We start from the raw sequence: 21,598 nt of genomic DNA on the forward strand, positions 1-21,598 counted from the left end.
GTGCGCTCCCGGGGCAGGGGAGGGCCCGGGGAGGGGGGGCCGGGCCGGTCACGGGGAGCGGCGGCTCCGCCCTCCCCCCGCCGCCATGTTCGCGGCGCCGCTGCGCAGCGCCCGCAGGTACCGGGGGGGCCGGGGGCGCTGGGAGGGGCGGGTTCGGCCCCCGGGACGGGCAGCGGCTGCGGGTCCCGGCTGAGCGCCTGCAGGGCGCTGGGCAGCGATCGCTGCGGCACCCGGCAGCCCGTCTGCATCATCGCTGCCGCCCCTGCACACCCCTAAACCTCCCCTGCACCCCTCCATATCCTTCCTGCACCCCTCCTGTATCCCGTAGCACCTCCCTGTACCTCTCCTGCGTCTCCCCGAAATCCCCCCTACACCCCCCTGAATCCCTCCTAAATCCTTTCTGCACCCTTACACCCCTCCTTCATTATCTGAAATCCTCCCCCATCTTTCCTAAATCCTTCCAGTATCTCTGCACCTCTCCTGCATTCCCCTGAATCCTCCCTGCACCCCTCAGCATCCTTCCTAAATCCTCCCTGCACCTCTCCTGCATTCCACTAAGTCCCCCTGCACCCCTTGACATCCTTCCTAAATCCTCCCTGCATCCCTGTAACTCCTGCATGACTTTGCACACTCTTCCTGCACCCCTCTCCCACCCCTTCCCACATCCCTGCGCCCCAGCCCTGCATCCCACCCAGGAGCAGGAGCATCTCTGGTCCCCTCCTGTCTCTTGCTCCCCTTGCCATGAAGAGCCTCTGCCACCTTCCCTGCACCCTGACCCCGCATCTACTGCACTGCACCCACGGGAGGGGATTTTCCAATCTGAGGACACACAGGTCAAATCCCACAAGATGCTGCTCCCTTACCCACGACTGTTGGGTGATTGTTCCTCCTGTAGGATGCTGCCAGGCTGGAGGGAAGGGACCCCTGGGGGTCCTCTGTGCCAAGCAGGAGGGGACCATCCTTGCTCGAGCCTCTAGCAAGCAGCAAGGACTTTGTAGTGTCCTCGGGGGGGAGGCATGGAGCAGGACAGAGCCCCCGCAGAGCCACCCAGCCCTGGGGCTGAGAGTGGTTCACTGGCATGGGGAGCAGGGAGCAGCTCCCCGCCCTTGGGCTGTGTGGGCACCCGCAGGAGCTGGGGTGAAGGTGATTCTGGTCTGGGGTGTCACAGATCTCTGCAGGAGTTGCGCTTCGCTGTGGCCAGCGAGGAAATGATGAGCCTGTTTGGTGTCACAGGTGCGTGTTTCTAACGGGAAGCGTGACCATGGCCACGGCGGGGACAACCAGCCCCCCTAGCATCCCTCGTCACACCAACCGCCTGATTAACGAGAAGTCCCCGTACCTCCTGCAGCATGCTCACAACCCTGTGGATTGGTAAGAGCCGCTGGTACCTTTCTCCCTCCTCTTCTCCGTGTGTCCGTGGGACTGGGGTGGTCGTGGCTGTGACAATGATGGTGACTGGGGTGGTCGTGGCTGTGACAATGATGGTGACTGGGGTGGTCGTGGCTGTGACAGTGATGGCAGGTGAAGCAGTGTGGCCTCCATGGGGCATGATGGGGGCCTCCTATGCAGCTCCCCATGGGCTTGGGGACCACAATCTTGAGCCAGCTATGTCCCCAGCTATCCTGACCACTCTGCACCAGGCAGTGGCTTCTTAGGCAGCTTTAGAGGAGCCTGTGAATCCTGGCAACAGTGACCCCTGAAGCTCCTTTCTTGTCTTCCCTCCACAGGTACCCTTGGGGTCAGGAAGCCTTTGATAAAGCCAAAAAAGAAAACAAGCTGATATTCCTGTCAGGTAACCAGAAACAAGACATATTTCACGTTCCCATGTGTTGCTCAGCAGGTGACCAGATAAGCCAGGCTGTGTCCTGAGCTGGTGTGTGAGTAGTTGCAGAGGTGAGGATGGACTGTCTGTGGCAAGAAAGGGCTTTGATGGCTCTTGCTGAAGATGGACTGCAGCCTTCCTGGCTACCAGAGTCCTTGGCCAGATTTCAGAAGGCCTTTCTCCTCCACCTCTTCTCCAGGGGGCAGCAGCTGTTCCCCATGGTGGGGTGTTCCCCATGGTGGGGTGTCCCACCTCTGAGCCGTCTCCCCATAACGTGTGTCCTGCTCCCTGCAAAGGGCCTTTCCTCACTCACTGGAGCTTGTTTGCAGTTGGCTACTCTACCTGCCACTGGTGCCATGTGATGGAGGAGGAGTCCTTCAAGAACAAGGAAATCGGGGAGATTATGAGCAAGAACTTTGTGTGCATCAAAGTGGATCGGGAGGAGCGGCCGGATGTTGACAAAGTCTACATGACCTTTGTGCAGGCAAGGGAGGGACAGGCAGGGCTTGGGAGGCTTTGACTGTCTCAAGGTGAGGTTCATGGCCATGTTCCTCAAGCAAGAAGAACCAGTATGTGGGGTGGTCTGAATGGGGCCATGTGTGATCACAAGGGTGGAGAGAAGAGCATGCCTGTCCTCAAGTAAGGCACGTATGCGTGCCACAGGGGTGCTGAGCAGAGGGTGCCTCTCGTGTGACCTTGGTGCACTCATGATTTGTCTTTCAGGCAACAAGTGGTGGAGGTGGCTGGCCCATGAGCGTCTGGCTGACTCCAGATCTGAAGCCCTTCGCAGGCGGGACATACTTCCCTCCTGAAGATGGAGTTCATCGTGTTGGCTTCCGGACTGTGCTGCTCCGAATTGCAGAGCAGGTATGGAGCAGGAATGGCGTAGCAGGGAGTGCTCAACCAAAGGGGCCAAAGGGAAATTGGTGTGAGCTTGCTGGGCAACTGAGTTAAGAGATAAAGTTGTGAGAAACAGTGGCCCAGAGAACCTGTCAGAGCTTTGACTGGGTTAGAGCTGGATTGGAACTGATTTGTGGAGGGGACTGAGAACTGCTGTTGCAGTTTGGACTGGTGCAATGCAGGAAGCAGAAAGAGAGACAAAAAATGCAAGAACTGACTTTCTCGCTCTGCATCTTAGTGGAAGGAGAACAAAGATTCCCTGTTGGAGAGCAGCCGTAAGATCCTGGAAGCATTGCAACACGTGTCTGAGATCCGTGTGCGGGGCCAGGAGTCACCCCCACCATCCAAAGAGGTGATGGCCACCTGCTTCCAGCAGCTCTCCAACTCCTATGATGAGGACTACGGTGGTTTTTCCAAATCCCCGAAGTTCCCCACCCCAGGTCAGTCTTGCCTTGCTGTTGAGCCTCTCCATGGGGCAGGCAGCACTGGGGGGCAGAGCCCACCCCAGAGCTTTCTCACAGAATCACAGGATGTTAGGGATTGGAAGGGACCTTGAAAGACCATCTAGTCCCCTGTGTTTCAGTGAATTTGAATTTCCTCTTCACTTACTGGGCCCTGCACCGAACAACTCCAGAAGGTGCCCGGGCACTGCAGATGGCTCTGCACACCCTCAAGATGATGGCCCATGGGGGCATCCATGACCACATTGACCAGGTAGGAGGAAAGCCTTGGGAGTAAACCCCTGGCATGCCCAGGAGGCGTGGGGTTAGAGATGTGGGGTGGAAATGTGTCCACTTGCTCTTTGCAGGGGTTTCACCGCTACTCCACCGACCAGCACTGGCACGTCCCTCACTTTGAGAAGATGCTCTATGACCAGGGGCAGCTGGCGGCTACGTACAGCAGAGCATTTCAGGTATGGCCGTGGCATCCCTTTGCATTTCAGATGTGTTTCCCCACCTGTTGCCAGCTCTTTAAATCAAAATCACTTTTTATGTCTCCCTGTCTCTTGCCTCCTCTCTGCCCCTTGTGACACTGACATCCACCGCGTTGCCTCACGCAGATCTCTGGTGATCAATTCTTTGCTGATGTTGCCCAAGACATTCTGCTCTATGTCTCGCGGGACCTGAGTGACCAGGTAGGTTGTTCCCTGAGGTGGGCCAGTGGAGCCACTTACCCTGCCTTGGGACATGGCTCGGGGCTGCCTTTCCCTCCCTTTCTCTCTTCCCAGTCTGGGGCATGGCTGCATCTTGCTGGCCGAAGGGTCTCCCAGTAGCTGGAGAAGTCTCTCTGTTGCTCCTTTCCCAGGCTGGAGGTTTCTACAGTGCGGAAGATGCCGATTCCTACCCAACCACCGCATCCAAAGAGAAGCGAGAAGGAGCTTTCTGTGTGTGGGCAGCCGAGGAAATCCGAGCTCTCCTTCCTGACCCTGTCGAGGGGGCCACAGAGGGGACGACCCTGGGAGATGTCTTCATGCACCACTACGGAGTGAAGGAGACCGGCAACGTGAGCCCCATGCAGGTGAGGAAGAGTAAAGACCTGCTTGGTACTGGGAGCATCGGTGGGGGACCCACACCCCTGGGCATGGGGGAATGTCCAACTCCTCCTCAGCCTGGTGTGGTGGTAGAATGGAGCTCTGCTTTCAGGACCCCCATCAGGAGCTGAAGGGAAAGAATGTCCTTATTGTCCGGTGCTCCCCAGAGGTAACAGCAGCCCAGTTTGGATTAGAGCTGGGGCGACTGGGTGCCCTGCTGCAGGAGGGACGCCAAAGGCTGTCCACAGCCCGGGCACAGCGGCCACGGCCACATTTGGACACCAAGATGCTGGCGGCATGGAACGGTGAGTGGAGGCTCTGCTCCGGGGGTGTGTGCTGCGGCCGGACCGCTCTGCAGCTGCCTGGGGTCAGCACGTTTTGGGGACTTGTAGGAATGAGTCCTGCTGGGACTGAGCAGCCCCCCAGGGAGATGGAGGGTGGGCTGGGATCCCCGGGACTCTGGGAGCAGCTGTGGGGCTGCTGAGCATTGGGATATTTCAGGCCAGACATGAGGAAGAAATATTTTACACTGAGGAAGGTGAAACACTGTCCCGGGTTGCCCAGTGAGGTGGTGGATGCCCCATCCCTGGGACATCCCAGGCCAGGCTGGACAGAGCTCTGAGCAACCTGAGCTGGTGAAGATGTCCCTGCTCATGGCAGGGGTGGCACTGAATGAGCTTTGAAGGTCCCTTCAACCTAAACCATTCTGTGATTCTATGATATTGCTCGGGGTTTATTTTCCTCCCCTGTTGCCAGCAGAGAGCAGCAAAGCTCTTCCCCTGGCTCAGCCCAGCTCCCCTGGTTGGGTTTAGGGGACAGACACTGAGTTGGGGACCCAGGATCCAGGTGGGGTGCAGAGCCCATCGCCGCTGTTACGTAAGGAGGGACCACAGCTCTGTGTCTGTCTGTCCGGGTGTCCTGCAGCAGGTAATAGGTGCAGTACCCCAGGCACCATTTGCAGCAATAAATTCCTGGGTAGCTGGGTCTGGAGCTGGTGGGAGCTGGAGTTATAGCACGTCTTAAGCCCTGTTTCTGCGCACAAGAAAAGGCTTAGCTCTTGCTGGCCTTGGCAGTGCTCTGCCTGTCTCTTTGGTGACAGTCAGTGACTTTCTTAGTGGTTTGAACCAAGCGCAAGAGCTGATGACTGAGCCCTGACCTGCCTTGAACATCAGGCAGAATGAGCTTCACACTGAGCATCCTTTAAAGGAAAGACAGTGACACCCCTGCTGGTTCCTTGTGCCCCCCTGAGCCTGTCCCCGTGTCTGTGCCTATGCAGGGCTGATGATCTCAGGCTTTGCCCAGGCTGGCACGGCCCTGGACAAGCAGGAATACGTCAGCCGGGCTGCGCAGGCAGCTGCCTTCCTGCGGAAACACCTTTTCGACCCCACCAGCGGGAGGTTGCTGCGGAGCTGCTACCGGGGCAGAGACAACACGGTGGAGCAGAGGTGAGCAAACGTACAGGGAGGGTCTGCAGACCCTGCACCACCCCCAGGTGCTGCCCAGGCTGTCCCTGTCCTCCTCTCCTCCAGGACGGGCTGGACTCAGAGGGAGGCTGTTTGCCTTGCGCAGAACTGCCTCTAGTGCAGTTTGGGATGGACTAGTGCCCCCCACCCAGCTGAGGAGGAATAAGGTCAAATCCTTTCCCATTCCTCATCTTTCAAGCTGGCAGGAGTCTTCCCCTGCTGTACAGAAACCCGAGGCTGAGCTGTGCGATGACTTGGCACAGCAACTGCTTATCTCGAGCTGGACATGAGGAAGAAATTTTTGACACTGAGGGTGGTGAGAGCCTGGCCCAGATTGCCCAGAGAGGTGGTGGATGAACCATCCCTGGAGACATCCCAGACCAGGCTGGACGGGGCTCTGAGCAACCTGAGCTGGGTGATGTCCCTGCTCATGGCAGAGGTTGGACTGGATGAGCCTGGAAGGTCCCTTCAACCTATTTGATGATTCTATGATCTTGGACTGAGCTCTGAGCTGTTATCTCACCAGTAGATCGGGCTTTGCTGGGCTAGAGAACATTTCCCACCTGGTCAGTGTAGAAATCCTGATGCTCCTTCCCCATCCGCCCCTGCAGCGCTGTGCCCATCCAGGGCTTCCTGGAGGATTATGTCTTCGTCATCCAGGCTCTCTTTGACCTGTACGAAGCCTCACTGGAGCAGGACTGGCTGGAGTGGGCTCTGCAGCTCCAGCACATGCAAGACAAGCTCTTCTGGGACTCCAAAGGCTTTGCGTATTTCTCCAGTGAGGCTGGTGATCCCTCTCTGCTCCTGCGTCTGAAGGGTGGTGAGCTCGGGGACGTGGCCATGGGTTCTGGGGTGGGGCAGCCTGGGGAGGGCAGGGCTGGAGGACCAAGCCATGGGGTGGTGGGGCCTTGGGCTGATGGAGGAGCTGTTGTCCCCTGCAGACCAAGACGGAGCAGAACCCACCGCCAACTCCGTCACTGTCACAAACCTGCTCCGAGCAGCTTGTTACTCTGGCCACATGGAGTGGGTAGAAAAAGCCGGGCAGATCTTGGCCGCCTTCTCAGAGAGGCTGCAGAAGATCCCGATAACCTTGCCCGAGATGGCCCGGGCGACCGCTGTCTTCCATCACACCCTCAAACAGGTACGGGCTGGGCTTTGTGTGTCCCCTGCGGGACCAGCCGCGGAGAGCGGGCCCGGTGGCAGTGTGGGTGCAGTAACAGCTCTCTGCTCTCTCCCTCCTGCCCCCCACACTCGCCCTGGACAGGTCATTATCTGTGGGGACCCCCAAGGAGAAGACACAAAAGAGATGCTGCGCTGCGTCCACTCTGTCTTCAGCCCGAACAAGGTAGAGGTGCCAGCCCTGCTGTCCCCACCGTCCCTGCCAGCCCTGCCAATCCTACCCTGTCCCCATGCACAGCCACCCGCGCCAGCTGCCATCACTCTCCCTGCTGCCGCCTACATTGCTGGTGCTTTCATCCTTCTTCCCAGTGTGGCTGTAGCATCCATCCTCCATCCTCCCTCCCTTCTGGGGAGCATCTTATCCTGTTTTTATTCGTAAGCACAGCCGGCAGAGCCGCGGCTGAGCCCCTGCACCCCTCTCCCTGGCACAGAGCGCTGGCAGCCCAACCCGGGGGTCGGCTGCAGCAGCGGCTGCTGTCACTGCCGGCTGTTTACCCTGTTCCCAGCCTCAGCCCGGCATCCCCAGCGCTGCTCTCCCAAGGGAAAACCTTTCATTCTGGTGCGGATGTGTCGTGCCTGCTGTGGATGTGTCATACCCAGTGCAGATCCAGCCAGTGTCTGGGTCACCTCCTGCCTGGAGCCACCCGGACATCCTTGGGAAGCGGCTGTGGGTCCCCCCAGCTGGGAGACGCTGGCTTTTCCCAAAAGCTTTCCCCCCCGCTGTGCTGTCACTGTGTGCTGGGGTCACCACATCACTCTGCTTGCCTGCATCCCTGCTCAGAGATGCTCTTGGTGCATCCCATGGAGGACCGTGCTGCTGTGGGAATGGAGCGTTTGCTGTCAGGGGAGGGCAGCTGGTTCTGTTGCATTTGATGTCCCCTGCCCTGGGGACAGGTGGCTCTCTCCTTGGCAAAGCTGTTGAGCCGGGGGAAGGAGGGCTGGACTGTGGGCGAGGGGGCTCAGTGTTTCAGCCTCTGGAGCAGACTCTTCCCCGCTGGTCGGCCTCCTGGTGCCAGGGACTGGCACGTTGAGCCGGAGCACATGGGGAGCTGGTGCTGAGGCCAAAAGCACCGGTTTCGCTCTGTAACTCCAGCTGGGGTGATCTGGGGAGGGCTGAGCTGTCAGCAGGGATCCCCTGCTTTGTCCTCAGGTTATCTCAGCCCACAGAGGCTTTATCCCTGACTCTCTGCCTGTGTGCCCAGTGGTGTTTAACATTAGTGTTTGGGGACAGTCACAACTTCTGCCCAGGAGCGTGGGTGGGGGACACATCCTTCCTCGGGCATGTCCCATCCAGCCACATCCCTTGGCCACATGGGTCCCTGTGTGAGGCCTCTGCTCCCGTGCTTGTCTTCTCTCCCTGTGAAGGATTAAGGCGGGTGACCCAGTTTGCAGGGATGAGCAGCGCTGTGGTGGCAGCTCCCTCTCCTGCTGGTGCAGACATCAGTCCCTCGAGTCCCCACGCGCTCCGACAGGGGATGCAGGCAGCAGCTTTGGGGTCTGGAACAGAGCAAATAGCACAGCTGTTTCCTCTCCTGAGGGTCATGCTGCCTTTGGAAGCAGCCCGCTGCCTCCTGGCAGCCGTCCCTCTTTCTATCTTGCATCGCACGCAGAACGGAGGTGCGGGTGCTCCTTTTCCCACCCACCTTCAGCCTCCCAGCTGCTCCCCAGCTCCCCTTCACCACCCCAAGAAGCCACCTGAGGCAGAGCAGCCGCGGGTCACCCGCTCCGGGATGCGGCAGCTTTGGGAATGGGCTTTGCCAAGGAGTTATGGAAATGTCACCACCGTGTCCCCTGCCACCCCTGCTCCCTCAGTGCTGGCAGGGTGCTGGGGGCTAGGCTCGTCTGCTGAAATACAATTAATTAGGTCATTCCAGTAATTAATTCCTTACAAACTTCAGACTGGAATCCTTGCTGTAACGAGATGCCAATGATAAAATGGCATTTAGGTCGTGGATTTAAATGGACTCTGTGTCTGGAGGAGCCCTTTGCCACTGGCAGCAGCTGCTGCCTGGGGGATGCGAGTGCTCCGGGGGCGATGCCGGCGGCTGCTCCCCTGGTGGACCTGGTGCTGGGAATGGAGAGGGCTGGATCCCGGCTCCTGGTATGGATCCCTGCCCTGTTAATGGTCTTTAGGGTAATTATGAAGGATCCCATTATCTCCTCAGCTGCAGAGCTCTAGCCTGCCGCTTGCCCTCATCCCGGCCCTGCAGGAGGACCTTGGGGAGCTTGTGAGAAAAATGAATAATGAATTTCAGATTGGACATGAATTGGTAATTAATCACTCCTGGAATTAATTCCAGACAAAGGCGAGGAGGGAGCAGGAGGCAGGCTGGGAGACGGGCTGAGCCAGAGCTGGGTCAAGGCAGGGGCCAAGTGGCAGATGTGGGTGACAGGGGACAGGACAGCAGCAGCTGTTATCCAGGGCAAGGGCTTGGGGACACAGTGACCCCGTGGGGACACAGGGTGTCTCCTGCTAGGTATGGGGGAGGCTGCTGAGGTGTCCCTGCCATGGTGGGTGCTGGGTTTGCTCCCAGCCTCGGTGCTGGTGGCAGAGGATGCTGTGCACGGGGCAGTGCCATGGTATTGGCATCCCTTGGTGGCATGAATGGCCCAAACGTGAGCATGTCACTGCTTGGTGGGTGCCATGGCGGGCACATGTGCAGGGCTGGGGACAGCCGTGTGCTCTGGTTCTGTGACACTGCTGCTGTGCCTTGGGCTTGGGAAGGGGCTGCGCTTTGCTCATCCTTTGCATCCGTGTCATACCAGGCTCCCGGCCAGCTCCTGGCTTCCCCCCTGATTAGCCCACCAGCCCTGAGGCTTTAGCAAACATTTTTCCTTTCAGAAAAGCTAATTATCATGGCAGACCGGTCATCACCCCTGACTGGTGCTGCCGTGTCAGCCAGTAGAGCCCCCAACGCACTGCTCGATGGTTTTTTAGCTTTTGGGAAGTGTCTGGAGGGCAGGAGGAGCTGGGCTGTGGGGTGGGATGGGGGGATGCTGCAATGGAGTCTGTCCCTGGGCTGGGTGGGTGTCCCCGGGAAGCCAGCTGGCTCGGGCAGCCCCCTCCAGACTGGTGTTTGCGGGTCCCCGGGTTTTGTCCTCAGCTGCTGGGTGTCTGGAGGGGGAAGGGAGGCAAAGCTGCTGGGGATGCTGTGGACCACAGGCTCCCCGTGGCACAGGTGCAATGGGGAGGTGGCCACCCTGGGACCATGGTGGAGGGCTGGCACGGGTCCCCTTGGCTCCTCGTGCCCTCCCGTCTCTGGTTGAGTGCGTGGGGGGGCACTGCCAGTGCTCGGCGTGTCTGTGGGCAGGGGAGGAGCAGCTGCCTGGTGCTGGCTGCGCTCTGACAGCTCCTTTTCTGCAGGTGCTGCTGCTGGCAGATGGAGACGGCGCTGGGTTCCTCTACCGCCAGTTGCCTTTCCTTGCGTCCCTGGAGAGGAAGGATGGCAAAGCCACCGCGTACGTCTGCAGCAATTTCACCTGCTCCCTGCCCGTCACCTCACCCCAGGAGCTGCGTGGGATGCTCTGCCCATGAGCCCCGTATCCCCTCTGCCCACAGGGAGACGAGGGGGTGACAGACTGTCACACCAGCCTGCGAACGCTGGAGAGACCCATAATAAAGCCACTCTGGGCATCAACCGCCTCCTGGCTGGTTCCTGCCAGCAGCGCAGGGCTGTGCCCTTCCCTGCCTGCAGCAGCCCCTGCCTGCACCGCTGCCTGCGCATGCATCTCAGCAGAACCAGCTCTGGTCCCTGGCGCTGGTTTTGGCACAGCCAGGAGACACCCACTGAGGAGCATCTCCTACCTTTGCACACGCGCTCGCTCCTCGCCTCTTCTTGACAAGGAAAACAAATTAAAAATAAATCCCAGCGTTAATGGAGAAGTCAGATGGGAAAACTATTAGGGTTCCTATAGCAACCTGGGATAACATTGTCAAAAGCACCTGGATGACTTGGGAGTCAAGTGCTTTTGAAAGTGTTATGGGTTATGACAGCCGTGGTATTTTTCCATTACAGGGTAGGTTGTAACATACATTAAGTTAAAATATAGCGCATGCAGAAAACATGCTGATTACCACAAGTGATGAAAACGTGCTGCAAGGCCCAGCTTAAGCACTTCCAAACAGTCCTGGCTTTGCCGAAGGTGCAGAAAGCTGGTACAGCTCGAGAAACCACTTCTCGGAGCCTTATTTTCTTTGTAAAAGACCAGGCAGCCCATGCCTGCATCCCTGCTAGGATGGGGCTTGTGAAAAGTTTTTTTTGCAGGAAGTTTCAATAACAGCACAAGAAGTAATCCCTAAAAATACCTTTTTCCCAGTGTTTGAAGGTGTTTGCTCTGAACTTTACTGGCAAAGCCTGGGCTGGACCAAGGTTCTCGCCCTTCATCACTGGAGGCTTGGCTGCATCCTGCTGACACTGGCCATGGGGACGGTGGTGCTGGGTTTTGGCATCGCAGCATGGTGAGCAGCGGGAGATAACCCACCCCGGCAGAAGCGGGTTGCTGTCACCAACCACACAAGCTCCCTTTGCTGCAGTGTAGACTTTATTCTCCCTTTCCTCCTGCATGTCCCTCCTCCTCCTCCTGCCTTCCAAAGGGGCGAGCACTGCATTTCCAGCGTCCCTCTGGCACCCCGGGGCTCCCCCGGCACGACATCCCGCACCCCGGCCGGTGAGATCCCGTCATCTGGCAGCGAAGCGGCGCCGAACCGCGCTGCCCGCCGGCTTTCCAGTGGGTTGTGCCAGGATTTGGGGGTAACCAGCCAGGAGAAACGCCTTTGAAGTCAAAGAGGAATTTTGCACCTCATCTCGTGAATGCTTTCTATGCTTGTGGAAGAGGAGGGGTTTTATGTTCTCTCCTCTCTTGGTTTTCAAAGCTGAAGTGTTTCTGGAAATCCAGCTGAAAGTTGCTGGTTTGGCAGATGGCTGGCTGCTTTCCTCCGCTTTGCTTTTTTTTTTAGTTTTATTTTTTTTAACTTGGCATCTCTGCTGGAGGGATGGGTTCGACACCCGTCCTCATGAGCACTCAGAGCAGGTCGGTGCTGTGCCTGTGCCCGCAGAGCATCCTCAGAGAGCAGGGCCAGTGCTGAGCAACCCTTGGGGAAGCCCAGACATCTTGGGCCCCAGGACCAGCTAGGACCATGTGTGTCAACTGTCCCCAAGCTGGCACAGTGCTGGGGACAACGTGCTGAGCTCATTTCAGTGCCCACCAGCCCCCCGTGGCACAGGCACAAGGTGCCTTTCTCCTGCATTGTCTTGCTTGTCGGCGCGTCTCTGTAAGCAGCCGCTGGGCAAAAATGTGCTGTGAACCTCTGTCAGGATGAATTGGACTCACCTCTTGAAATACAAAAAAAGAAAAGCAAAAGAAGAAAAGTTCTTTGTAATAAATAACTGATGCTGTGGCAGCTCAGTCCTGCCGGTGCATCCCGGAGCCGATGTCCCCGTCCTGCGCAGCCCTGGGGGTCCCAGTCCCTGCCCCATCCCCACAGCCACCTGGCTGCTTCAGCCCTTCAGAGGGGTGGTTTTGCTTGAGTTCATTTGCAGCACTGACCTCACTGGTTCCCTCAGTGTCCCCTGACTGGGCTGGGTGCTTGGGCACCCGTGGGTGCTGCTGCTCGGCGGCAGGCAGGAGCTGGCAGGGCCATGGTGGTTAAAGCCTCCTGGTGATGCTCCCTTCCTCATCGCTTTCCTCTCGCTAACCCACCAATTTTACTGCAAATGCCATTTATTTGCTGCAAGTGTTTTCCAGGGTGATCAATGGGCTGGCAGGGGCTACCCGGCTGGCCTGGGCTCTCAGGGGGTGATGGACTGAGGTCTCAGTGCTCAGGGGTCCTGTGCCACTTCATAATAGCCATTTTCCTGAAGCCTTCCCGGTTTTCCTTTGACAGGATATGCAGGGGCTGCAGGGGACTCATCCCAGGGGAACATGATCCCCCTTTCCCCACTGGTGGGGAGGCTCAGGGTGACAGGAGGAGGCATCTCGTGTTCCCCTGTGCTTCTCTCCAGCTGCAGAGCTGTCAAAAAAAAAGGCAAAAAAACAAACCATGAAAATGCATTAAATAACCCATGTGCTGCTTTTTGCTCATGAGCACTTGGGTTTGCCATCAGGCTGCTCTGGAGGGTGCAGGGGGGGTTTGTCACCCTGCCCAGGCTCTGGGCTTGCCTGGAAACCCCAGCAGCCACAAATAGGGGAAAACAGGTTTTCCCCTTCCTTTTTTTTTTTTTTTTCCTAATAAAAAGAAAAAACCTTTCAACATTTCAATTTTTAACTCTCACATGGGGGGTCTGCTGCGCATCCCGTTGCTCAGCCCACTGAGGCAGCTGGTTGGGCTGATGTCCCTTTTGGGGGGTCTGGGGCACACAGGGCGGGGGGAGGCAGCGCCAGCGGCCACCCTTGCTGCTCTAATGAGGCTTTCCCTCTAATTAATATTCCCCAGCAAAGCTGCGCTGGTTCTGGGTCTCTCTGCTTTTATCTCCGCTGGCATTGATGTCACATCAATGGGAGATGGGGCTTTGAAATCTGTTTGTTATTTGCGATGTTGCATCTGCGGGAGAGCAAGGATGGAGAGGGGTGTCCCCGAGCCCGGGTCCAACCCTGCTTCAGTGCTTATCCCTCCCCCTCGAGACACGCATGGGGGTGCAATTTGTGTATCCTACTTTCCAGTCCCTCTGAGAAGGTGTGTTGGGCAAAATAATGAGGTTTTTGCACCCTGTTGTTTCCCACATGGGTTCCTGGACATGGGTGCCCAATTCACACCCGAGCATGCAACTAATTCACGCCTGAGCACCCCATTGCACCGTGCTTGGGTGGCCAATTAGTCAACACCTGAGCACCCAATTAGTCAACACCTGAGCAGTCAATCTGCTCATGCCTGAGTGGCTGATTAGCTCCTGCCTGAGGGTTATTTTGGGCAGAAATGGGCAGGTTTTAGTAGCTGAGGGCTGTAGTGATGCTGATGAGGGAGAAGGTTGGGAAGGGGCAGGTTTGTGGCTGCTCTGAAAGTGATGGAAAAGCCTCATTGCACCCTAAATCTGGGGGGGAATCTGCAGCAGTGCAGGCAGACCTGGGGAAGGGCAGGTGATGTGGGGCTGGAGTCCCCCTGTGCCTGTCCTGTGCCTGTCCTGTGCCTGTCCTGTGCCTGTCCTGTGCTGTTGTGCTCAGTTACTCCAATATTCACCCAAAGCAAATTTACATCCAGTGAGCTGATGTGGTGAGTCTTCCAAGTCGCAGTGTCCTCCCCGGGGCATTTTGGGGAGCTCACTGGTGTCCCCTTGCACTGGGAGGTGGGTGACGGATGTGTGTTGTGTCCTGGCTGTCCCCATTGCAGGGACTGGCTGCATCCCATCAGAGCATCCGCAGGCAGCCAGCTCCGCTCCCCGTTTGCTGTGCACAGATGTTCGCGCCATCCAGCTCCAGCAATTCCAATGTTCCTGACAAGTGAATTTGCGGCTGAAGCTGGCCAACACTTGCTCAAAATGTGCTTGCATTTTTTTTCTTTTTAGGCTGACTTTCCATGCAGGTCGGTGCCAGGGACCTCGGGGCAGCGCCAGACCCGGGTGTGGGGGCTCTGGGAGGGAGGCTCAGCTTGGCTGCTGCCTCAGTTTCCCCTCCCATGAAAGCATATCCTGGCCATTCCTATCCAAATCACCCACTGTCCCTGCATGGCCCTGGAGAGTGTGCCCTGCTCAGCCTCTCCCAGAGCCACTGTCTGCTCCAGCTCCTCTTTTGCCAGGGTAAACTGGGGATCCTGAAGGCTGTGTTTCGGGGCTGTGCCCCCAAAGTGAAGAGTGGTGGGATCCCAGAGAGAAGCTAACGGCTCTGCCCTCACAAGCGGGTTGGTGTTGGGATGCTGCAGGGTGCGGTGAGCGCTCAGCGCAATGGGGAGGTGGAATGGAGATGCTGTCTGCCACCCCCCCAGAGGGATAAAACCTGGGCAGCATGCAGCCGAACTGTTTAACGCCTCTTTTTTCCTGGGCAGAGAAGAGCAGACATGCTGCAGGGGGAACTTACAGCCATTCCCAGGCTGATGGCCACGAGCATGTGGCTGAGGTGTTTTGGGGACCACTACCTCCCCACGATGCTCCGTTGCTCCTAACAGGTGCTGCAGCTGTGGGCTGGTGCCTTTAACCAGATTGAATACTTGGAGATCTCCCCTTCCAACCTGGCAGCGCCACAGCAATCTCATCCATCTCTCACGGGACTGTCGCTCTCAGCCAGCACTGGGGTGACGGGGAGGGCTGGCTGGAGGCTCTGCAGCACCCACGGCATGGCGGGAGGGTGGCAGGAGGCCATCAGCGCTTATTAAGGGTTATGCAATAGACACTTTGCCATTACATGGCTATTAATCCTCCCTTAATATGGTTTGGTATTTACTGACCATGGTAACTATCGCATTAAATTGAAATTAAATGTGTATTTTGGAGGCTTTACAGAAGGGCAGAGAAGGATGTCTGGGGAGGTGGGTGCAGGTTTGTGGATGCCTGGGTGGGAAGGGGGTGTTGGGGCTGCACAGAGGGAGTGGGAATCCAGAGGGTCCCAAGTGACCTTGTCACCAGCATGAGGATGTTCCCTTGGTGCTGTGCCAGGCTGTCGCTCCAGGTGAGGTGCTGGTGGCATCTCCAGTGCCTTTGGCACTTTGTGAGCTGCTAAATTAGAGGCGAGAGATGCTGAGGGAGCCTCGGCTCCTAATCAAAGGGGAACAGGCTCTGCTTTTCATCTGGGGTTTTAGACACAGCTCCAGCAGGGCTGAGGCTGCTCTTCTCCCCACGTCCGGGAGGATTTGGGGTTAACCCCTTGTGTGCTGCGGCCTGGCAGAGGTAAATAGTGATGCCTCATGGTATGAGCCAAGGCTGAAACCCACATCAGGAACCTCGGAGCTGGCAAAAGCACGAACCGGGTGGTCATGCTTAGGCTTTGGGGCCAAATCTCCTAGTGGTATAGCTGTGTGAGCTGGGTTTTTGGCTGAAACATGGCTCTCCTGAAGCCCCAGTGCTTTAGGGCTGATGCCTGCTGGGTTTTTGGGGGGGCTTTACCCACAGATAAAGAACCTGAATGTCTCTGCCTGATCCAGGACTCTCCTCCCTATCCCCAACACCCACAAATCTGGGACAGGCAGAGCTGGGCTCACCGCAATTATCCACGGATTAAAGGCAGCTAATTTAGTTTGAGTTATGGAGACTAAATTGGATCGATATGTCGGGGTGAAGCACATAAAAGAAGAATCGATAGGTGTTCAGAAATGCAGCAGATGGGTCGTGTGGCTCTGTGGGGTGATGCTTTTGGGACCAGCATAGTGACGATGCCCCAGCGGTGTGGGGACGTGGGAGCGGGTGGCAGGCGATCCCTCGGGCGATGCACGCCAGCAAAGCAGAACTGCAACTCAGCACAAGGCTTTCATCGGGTTTTTTGCAGCTCAGCAGACTGGAGGCTGCCGTGACAGGCGTGAGCTCCGGCTCGGCAGGATCCGAGGCACGAGTTTGACAGCCGGCCCCCGCCCGTGCCGGTGCGCTCGCCCCCGCGCTTGCTGGGACGTCGCGGCTATGAGGAAACTGGTTTGAGGTTCAACCAGAATTCGGGCAGAAGCTGGCTTGGGCTGTCTACAAGGTGTGCACTAACCAGGCACCCTGCAAAGGGATGCTTGCTGGTGTAAACTGGGGATGTCCCAGTGGCCCCCAGGGTTTCTGAGCCCCCATGGCCACCAACAAGGGCTTGGTTTGTCTCCCTTGTGCTGGCTCTGGCAGGGCAGCGCGGTGGGAGGCAGGCTCCTTTTTCATAGCTGACAGCCCATGAATATTTATAGCAGCATATTAAAAATGTCCACCGCATCCCAAATTAGTCATGGGGCCCTGGATAGAACCAGAGTGCTGGGGATGGTGACACTGATGTCACCCCCAGCTCCAGGGTCCGATGGTGGTTGTGTGGCCCTATGCCTGGGGTGTGATGGAGCAGGGGGGTCCCCAGGAGCAGCTCTTGGGTCCTGCCTTTGGATCACACCCTGCTCCTATATCTGACCCCCTCATCCCTCCTGGGTGCCTTCTTGGGATGCTGGCAGCACCAGGCTCTCTGCCCCTCTCAGCACCTTTTCCTCACCATCACATGCTTTAAAACTCAGGTTTCTGTGGCTGTGACTGATGTCTCCATCAGTTGCCAAGGTGTGTGGGAGCTGCTCCCCCCACTGCATGTCAGGGATGCCGGTTGCCTCCGGGATGTGCAAAGTGTGGCCAGCACAGATGCATTTATCTCCCGGAAAAGCAGGCAAGAAAGGGAATCGGTGTTTTGTTGAATGACTGGAAATTAAAGGGGAAGAAGAAGGGGACAAAGCTATTTCCCAGCTGTTAAGAGAAAAGAGCAAAATGTAGTTTAGAAAGAATACAAGGGCAAAAATGTTGGAGGGGGTTCTGGTCATGGTGTGGAGCCTCAGCCTGGGTGTCAATGGAGGATCTTGCTGCAAGGCCATGGGGGCTGGATGTGTCCTGGCGGTTCAGCCCGAGGTGGGGGCAGAGCAGGTCTCCCTGTGGTGTTTGGGGACCCTCCAGCCCATGGGGAGGCTGGGCCAGGGGCTGAGCTCTGGCAGGGAAAGGTCTCGGGCTTTGCAAAGCTGGGAAACGTGGGCAAAAACCTCTCCCAGAAGTTGTTGTTCTCTCCCCATGCCATCTCCCGTCTGTCTGCCCTTTCGCTCTGGTCTCCCTCATCACACACTAATGACAGTCCTCATTACTGCCTCTAATGAAGGGCCATGGCTTTAATTGCCAGGACAGATCTTGTGCTCATCTCTGGCCAAGTTCCTTGTGGCATTAATGAAGCCCAAAAATCACTTTTATCTCCTGGGGCTGCCAAGAGCAAGGACTCCGGTGGGGTGGGGGTCCTGTAGCCCCTGCCCAGAGGGGTACAGCACCCAGGCTCCTCCTGAGCCACATCTCCATGGCGACACCAAGGGATGCTCCTGCGGGTGCTCCTGCAAGGCCACCGGGGGGAATCCCAGCAGCCCGAGGGCTTTGGCATCACACAGAAATGCCTGTCTGGGCTGGAAGCACAGCTGTCTGTCTGTCCGCCCACAGCAATATCCCTGCGGATATTGCGCATAGGCGCTGCTTGATCTCGACCCTGGCAGCCGCCACTTAAAACCCACGTCCGTGTGGCTTCCCCCACTCCCCAGCTTCACCAGCGATGACGAGCATCTCAGAGCAAATAATTACAGAATTAACCCTACAATCCTTTCAGCCCCTAATTTTCCATCCCTGACTGTGTCCTTAGCTTGGTTTCAGTGAGCAGAGGCATAAAAATCTCCAGCCATTTCTACAGCACAGCAGCAGGGCAGCATTTGGCCCCAAATCTTTATTTCTCTGTAACATCTATCTTTCCTTTTCACAGTTGTTTTTTTTTTACTAGACACATTTGTATTAAATACAGCCCAGGAGCGAGGGGCTCCAGGGTCCCCGTGACACATCGGGATGTCTGGGGCTGCTTCGCACGAAGGCACGGGGGAGGTTGCAGGATCCATCCTGCTTCCCCCAGGGTCTGCTTTGGGATGTCTTAGGGCAAAAATCAGCCCTGCAGAGGGAAGGCAGAGCTGTGCCTGTGCTTGCTGGCTGGTTGCTGTGGGATGGCAGTGCCTTTGGTGTGGCTGCCCTCTCTTTCCAAAGTTGTCCCCCTTATCCCCCTCAGGCCATGCATGGGGAGCTCAGACTGCTCCCCTTCATTTGTTGCTGTTTATCTATAATTTAGTATGGGTTTTAGTTATATTCTAATTGAGTTTCATGTGTCACAGTGTGTCTCAAACAGAAAATATAAATATTTAACAACCTCCACTGGTAATAAAGATTCACATTTGCCTCATTCTGGTTCCCAGTACATGAATATTCTGCACCACACTCTGTGGGTATTAACTTCATTCAGATTTCTCCCCGGTTATGCAATATAACGGTAATGACAGATAGAAGCCAGATCTTAAAAATTATAATCAAAACCAACACCAATAAACCAGTTTGATGTCATTAACTCCCCTCCATTGGTTAGGGGAGCACTAATATGTTCCTTTTCATTGACGGTTCCTCTGTGTAAGTGCTGTGCGGCTGCTCCAGCAGTGCTGCAGGCGGGAGCTGCCCCAGTCACACCAGTAAGGGCGAGAACTGGGGTGTGGGAAGGGCAGGGGGAGCTCGGGGGGGCAGGAGGTGTCTGAGGCTCGGGTGTTGCATGGCAAGGGCTGAACAGAGCCTGGTTTGGGCTGAAATGAAGCAGGATGCTGCTGCTCAAGAGGGGATGTGTGTGACATGAACTGGACATCACTGGTCCCTGACTGGGCTGGACCTAAGCTGTCCCAGCTCTGGGCTCAGGGGTGAAATGGGCTGGGGATTGGTGGAAGCCCCCTGTGATTCTTGGGTGGTGGCTGCTACCTGCAAGGACAAGCTGGAATCTCCCCGCTCCAGCCCTGCATGCATTCCCTGGGCTCCCCACACACCATAGGGATGCTGGATCCCACCGGCTCTGCTCTTCTCCTGTATTGGCAGCCCCAGCATGCCAGATCCAGCATCTGCACCCATGAATCTTGTATTTGCCCCATGCAGCTCTGGCCACGTACATTCACAAGGGCTGGGCAGCCCTAAATCCCTACTTTTTTTCCCATTCAAGTGGTGATCCTCGCAGCCTGCAGTGCCACCCACCAGGTTCAAACCCCAGCAACCAACTGCTCGTGTTCCCCGGGGATGTGTTAAGGTAATTATGATCCATGCTGGAGAAAGGCCACGGCAGGGCTGTGTGATTCAGCTAAATGGTGTTGCGCTGACTAAAAGCACCTTGGGCACCACCAGCACAGCGAGGAGTGACTGGAGCTGGCACAGAGGAGGGGACCACACTGAGTGACCGGAGCATGGCTTGTGCCTGGGGTTTGCTGGGGTTGCCGCGTTGCTCTGTCACCTCCAGCATCACTCCCCTCGCTGGGATTTCACACATCCATAGGCACACCTTGCTCCTGCGATCGCTGGATGCTGTTTCTTGGTGGGGCTGGGCTTGGCAGCGAGCAGTTGCCTGGGCTCCCGTATCTCATGAAGCTGTTGCAAGCTGCTGAAAATTCAAAGTGCTGTTTTAATTATGTGCTATGAGGAAAGCAACCTAAATCTTGGAAGGAGGCTGACAATGGGACTGCCAGGATATTTTTCCACGGCAGAAGCCCAGAATACACCCCAACGTATCTCTGAAAGGGAAAAATGTCAGGTTTGTCTACGAAATAATAACTAATAACCTATAAACAATGACATCACTGTCAACCTCGCTGCTGGGGAAGTGATTTAGAGATGCCTTGCCTAAGTGAAACAAGAACATCTGCTCTCTGCTGGAAAGAGGAGGAAGATCTCCTCATCAGCATTAAATTTAAATGAGCCAGCTCTCTTTTGCACGCTTTTGTGGCGCTCCGGCTCCTGCAAGAGGGTGATTGGGGAGTGCAGGCTTTGGCGGAGGCTCAGCAAGCCGGTTGTCCCACCCTGCCTTCTTAAAAGTGTGAAAATTAGGCTTCTCTACCCAAGAAGGCTCCCCTGGGTGCAGACTGACCCGTCACAGCCCCACAGGCAGCCAGAGGGTGATCGGGTCTCCCCCTGCCCCAGCGCTTTGTGTTCAGCATCTCTTCCCCCTGTCTCCCATGAGAGAGTGAGGACAAAGTGACCCAGTGTCCCCAGGGGTGTGATGGAGAAATCTGGTGCTCTTGGTGGTTTAAAAATTGCTTTAGGGCTAAATGGGGCTGGCATGAGCCCAACCCAGCATCTCGCAGTGGATACCCCTGCACCCCAGCCCCAGCACTCCCATGCTCGGCTGCCCTGCTCCTCCTCAGCCACCTGCATCTCAAGCTGCCAGCAGGCTTCAGCGTGCTCCACATTACTTTTAATTATATTTTACTTTAAAGGGCCACTAATTACAAAGATTTCCCAGCAGAGGCTGTAATAAAAAAAAAAAAGAAAAAAGGAAAGGGGTAAAAAAGACGCCTTTTACACATCAAGGGTTGTTGGGGATGGGCTGGAATATGAATAATGAGCAGGTTTTAAGCAGCAAAAGAAAAACATTTGGGGTGCAAGAGGCCCAGGGGCACTCAGGGGTGCCCCCAGCTCCTGTCCAAACTCACTCGTGGATGCAGAGCCTCCTCCCCAGAGGAAGGGCAGTCATCCCATCCCATCCCATCCCATTCTCTTGCTTGTGATCCAGCATCCTGCTGGCCTGGCAGTGTGTTCCCCCTATCAGCAGCCCTGGGTCAGCCCCACTGTCCCCTGTCCTGCCTCTCTCCTCCCGCTACCCCTCCAGAATGTGTTTCTTCATCCCCCTGCCCTCACTGCTGTTCATCTTGCCTTGGGAGAACAGGAGACATTTCTGTCATGTCAGTCAGTCCTTGCTATCAGTGCCGTGTGCTTGTTTAATATTTATTTATTTTGAAACCATTTAGGTTATTTGGTCCTCAGGTGGAGGGCGGAAGCTGCTGTTTTGGGACAGGGGAAGGGGTACAGAGGGTGCAGTATCCCCTCGGGGAGCCAGGTGATGGACACAAGGCTCAGCTGGGGCTGTCACAGCCACCTTGATTTGGGCAAATTTTTGTAAATCCTTTTCATATGGGCCAAAACCTGTTTTGCTCATGCCTAGCCCCCGGCAGCACCAGGAGCTGCTGTCCTATCCATGTGCCCTCCTCCCTCACCCAGCTTTTCTCAATTAACAATTGCTCAGCAGGTGCCA

At 56.6% G+C, this 21,598-nt stretch overlaps 1 protein-coding gene across 1 annotated transcript; it reads left to right on the forward strand.

The window, feature by feature from the left end:
- The first annotated feature begins 63 nt into the window (after positions 1-63).
- Positions 64-12,151, forward strand: SPATA20 (spermatogenesis associated 20). The gene is made up of 16 exons (XM_082066785.1): positions 64-117; positions 1,234-1,371; positions 1,728-1,792; positions 2,152-2,306; positions 2,546-2,689; positions 2,961-3,162; positions 3,306-3,436; positions 3,531-3,635; positions 3,783-3,857; positions 4,028-4,240; positions 4,366-4,558; positions 5,530-5,698; positions 6,328-6,536; positions 6,658-6,857; positions 6,981-7,061; positions 10,260-12,151. Exons 1-16 carry the CDS (start codon positions 86-88, stop codon positions 10,428-10,430), a joined length of 2,283 nt encoding a protein of 760 aa, XP_081922911.1. The 5' UTR covers positions 64-85; the 3' UTR covers positions 10,431-12,151.
- The last annotated feature ends 9,447 nt before the right edge of the window (positions 12,152-21,598 follow it).

This window comes from Streptopelia decaocto, assembly GCF_964273445.1.
Source record: "Streptopelia decaocto genome assembly, chromosome: 16".
Taxonomy (NCBI): Eukaryota; Metazoa; Chordata; class Aves; order Columbiformes; family Columbidae; genus Streptopelia; species Streptopelia decaocto.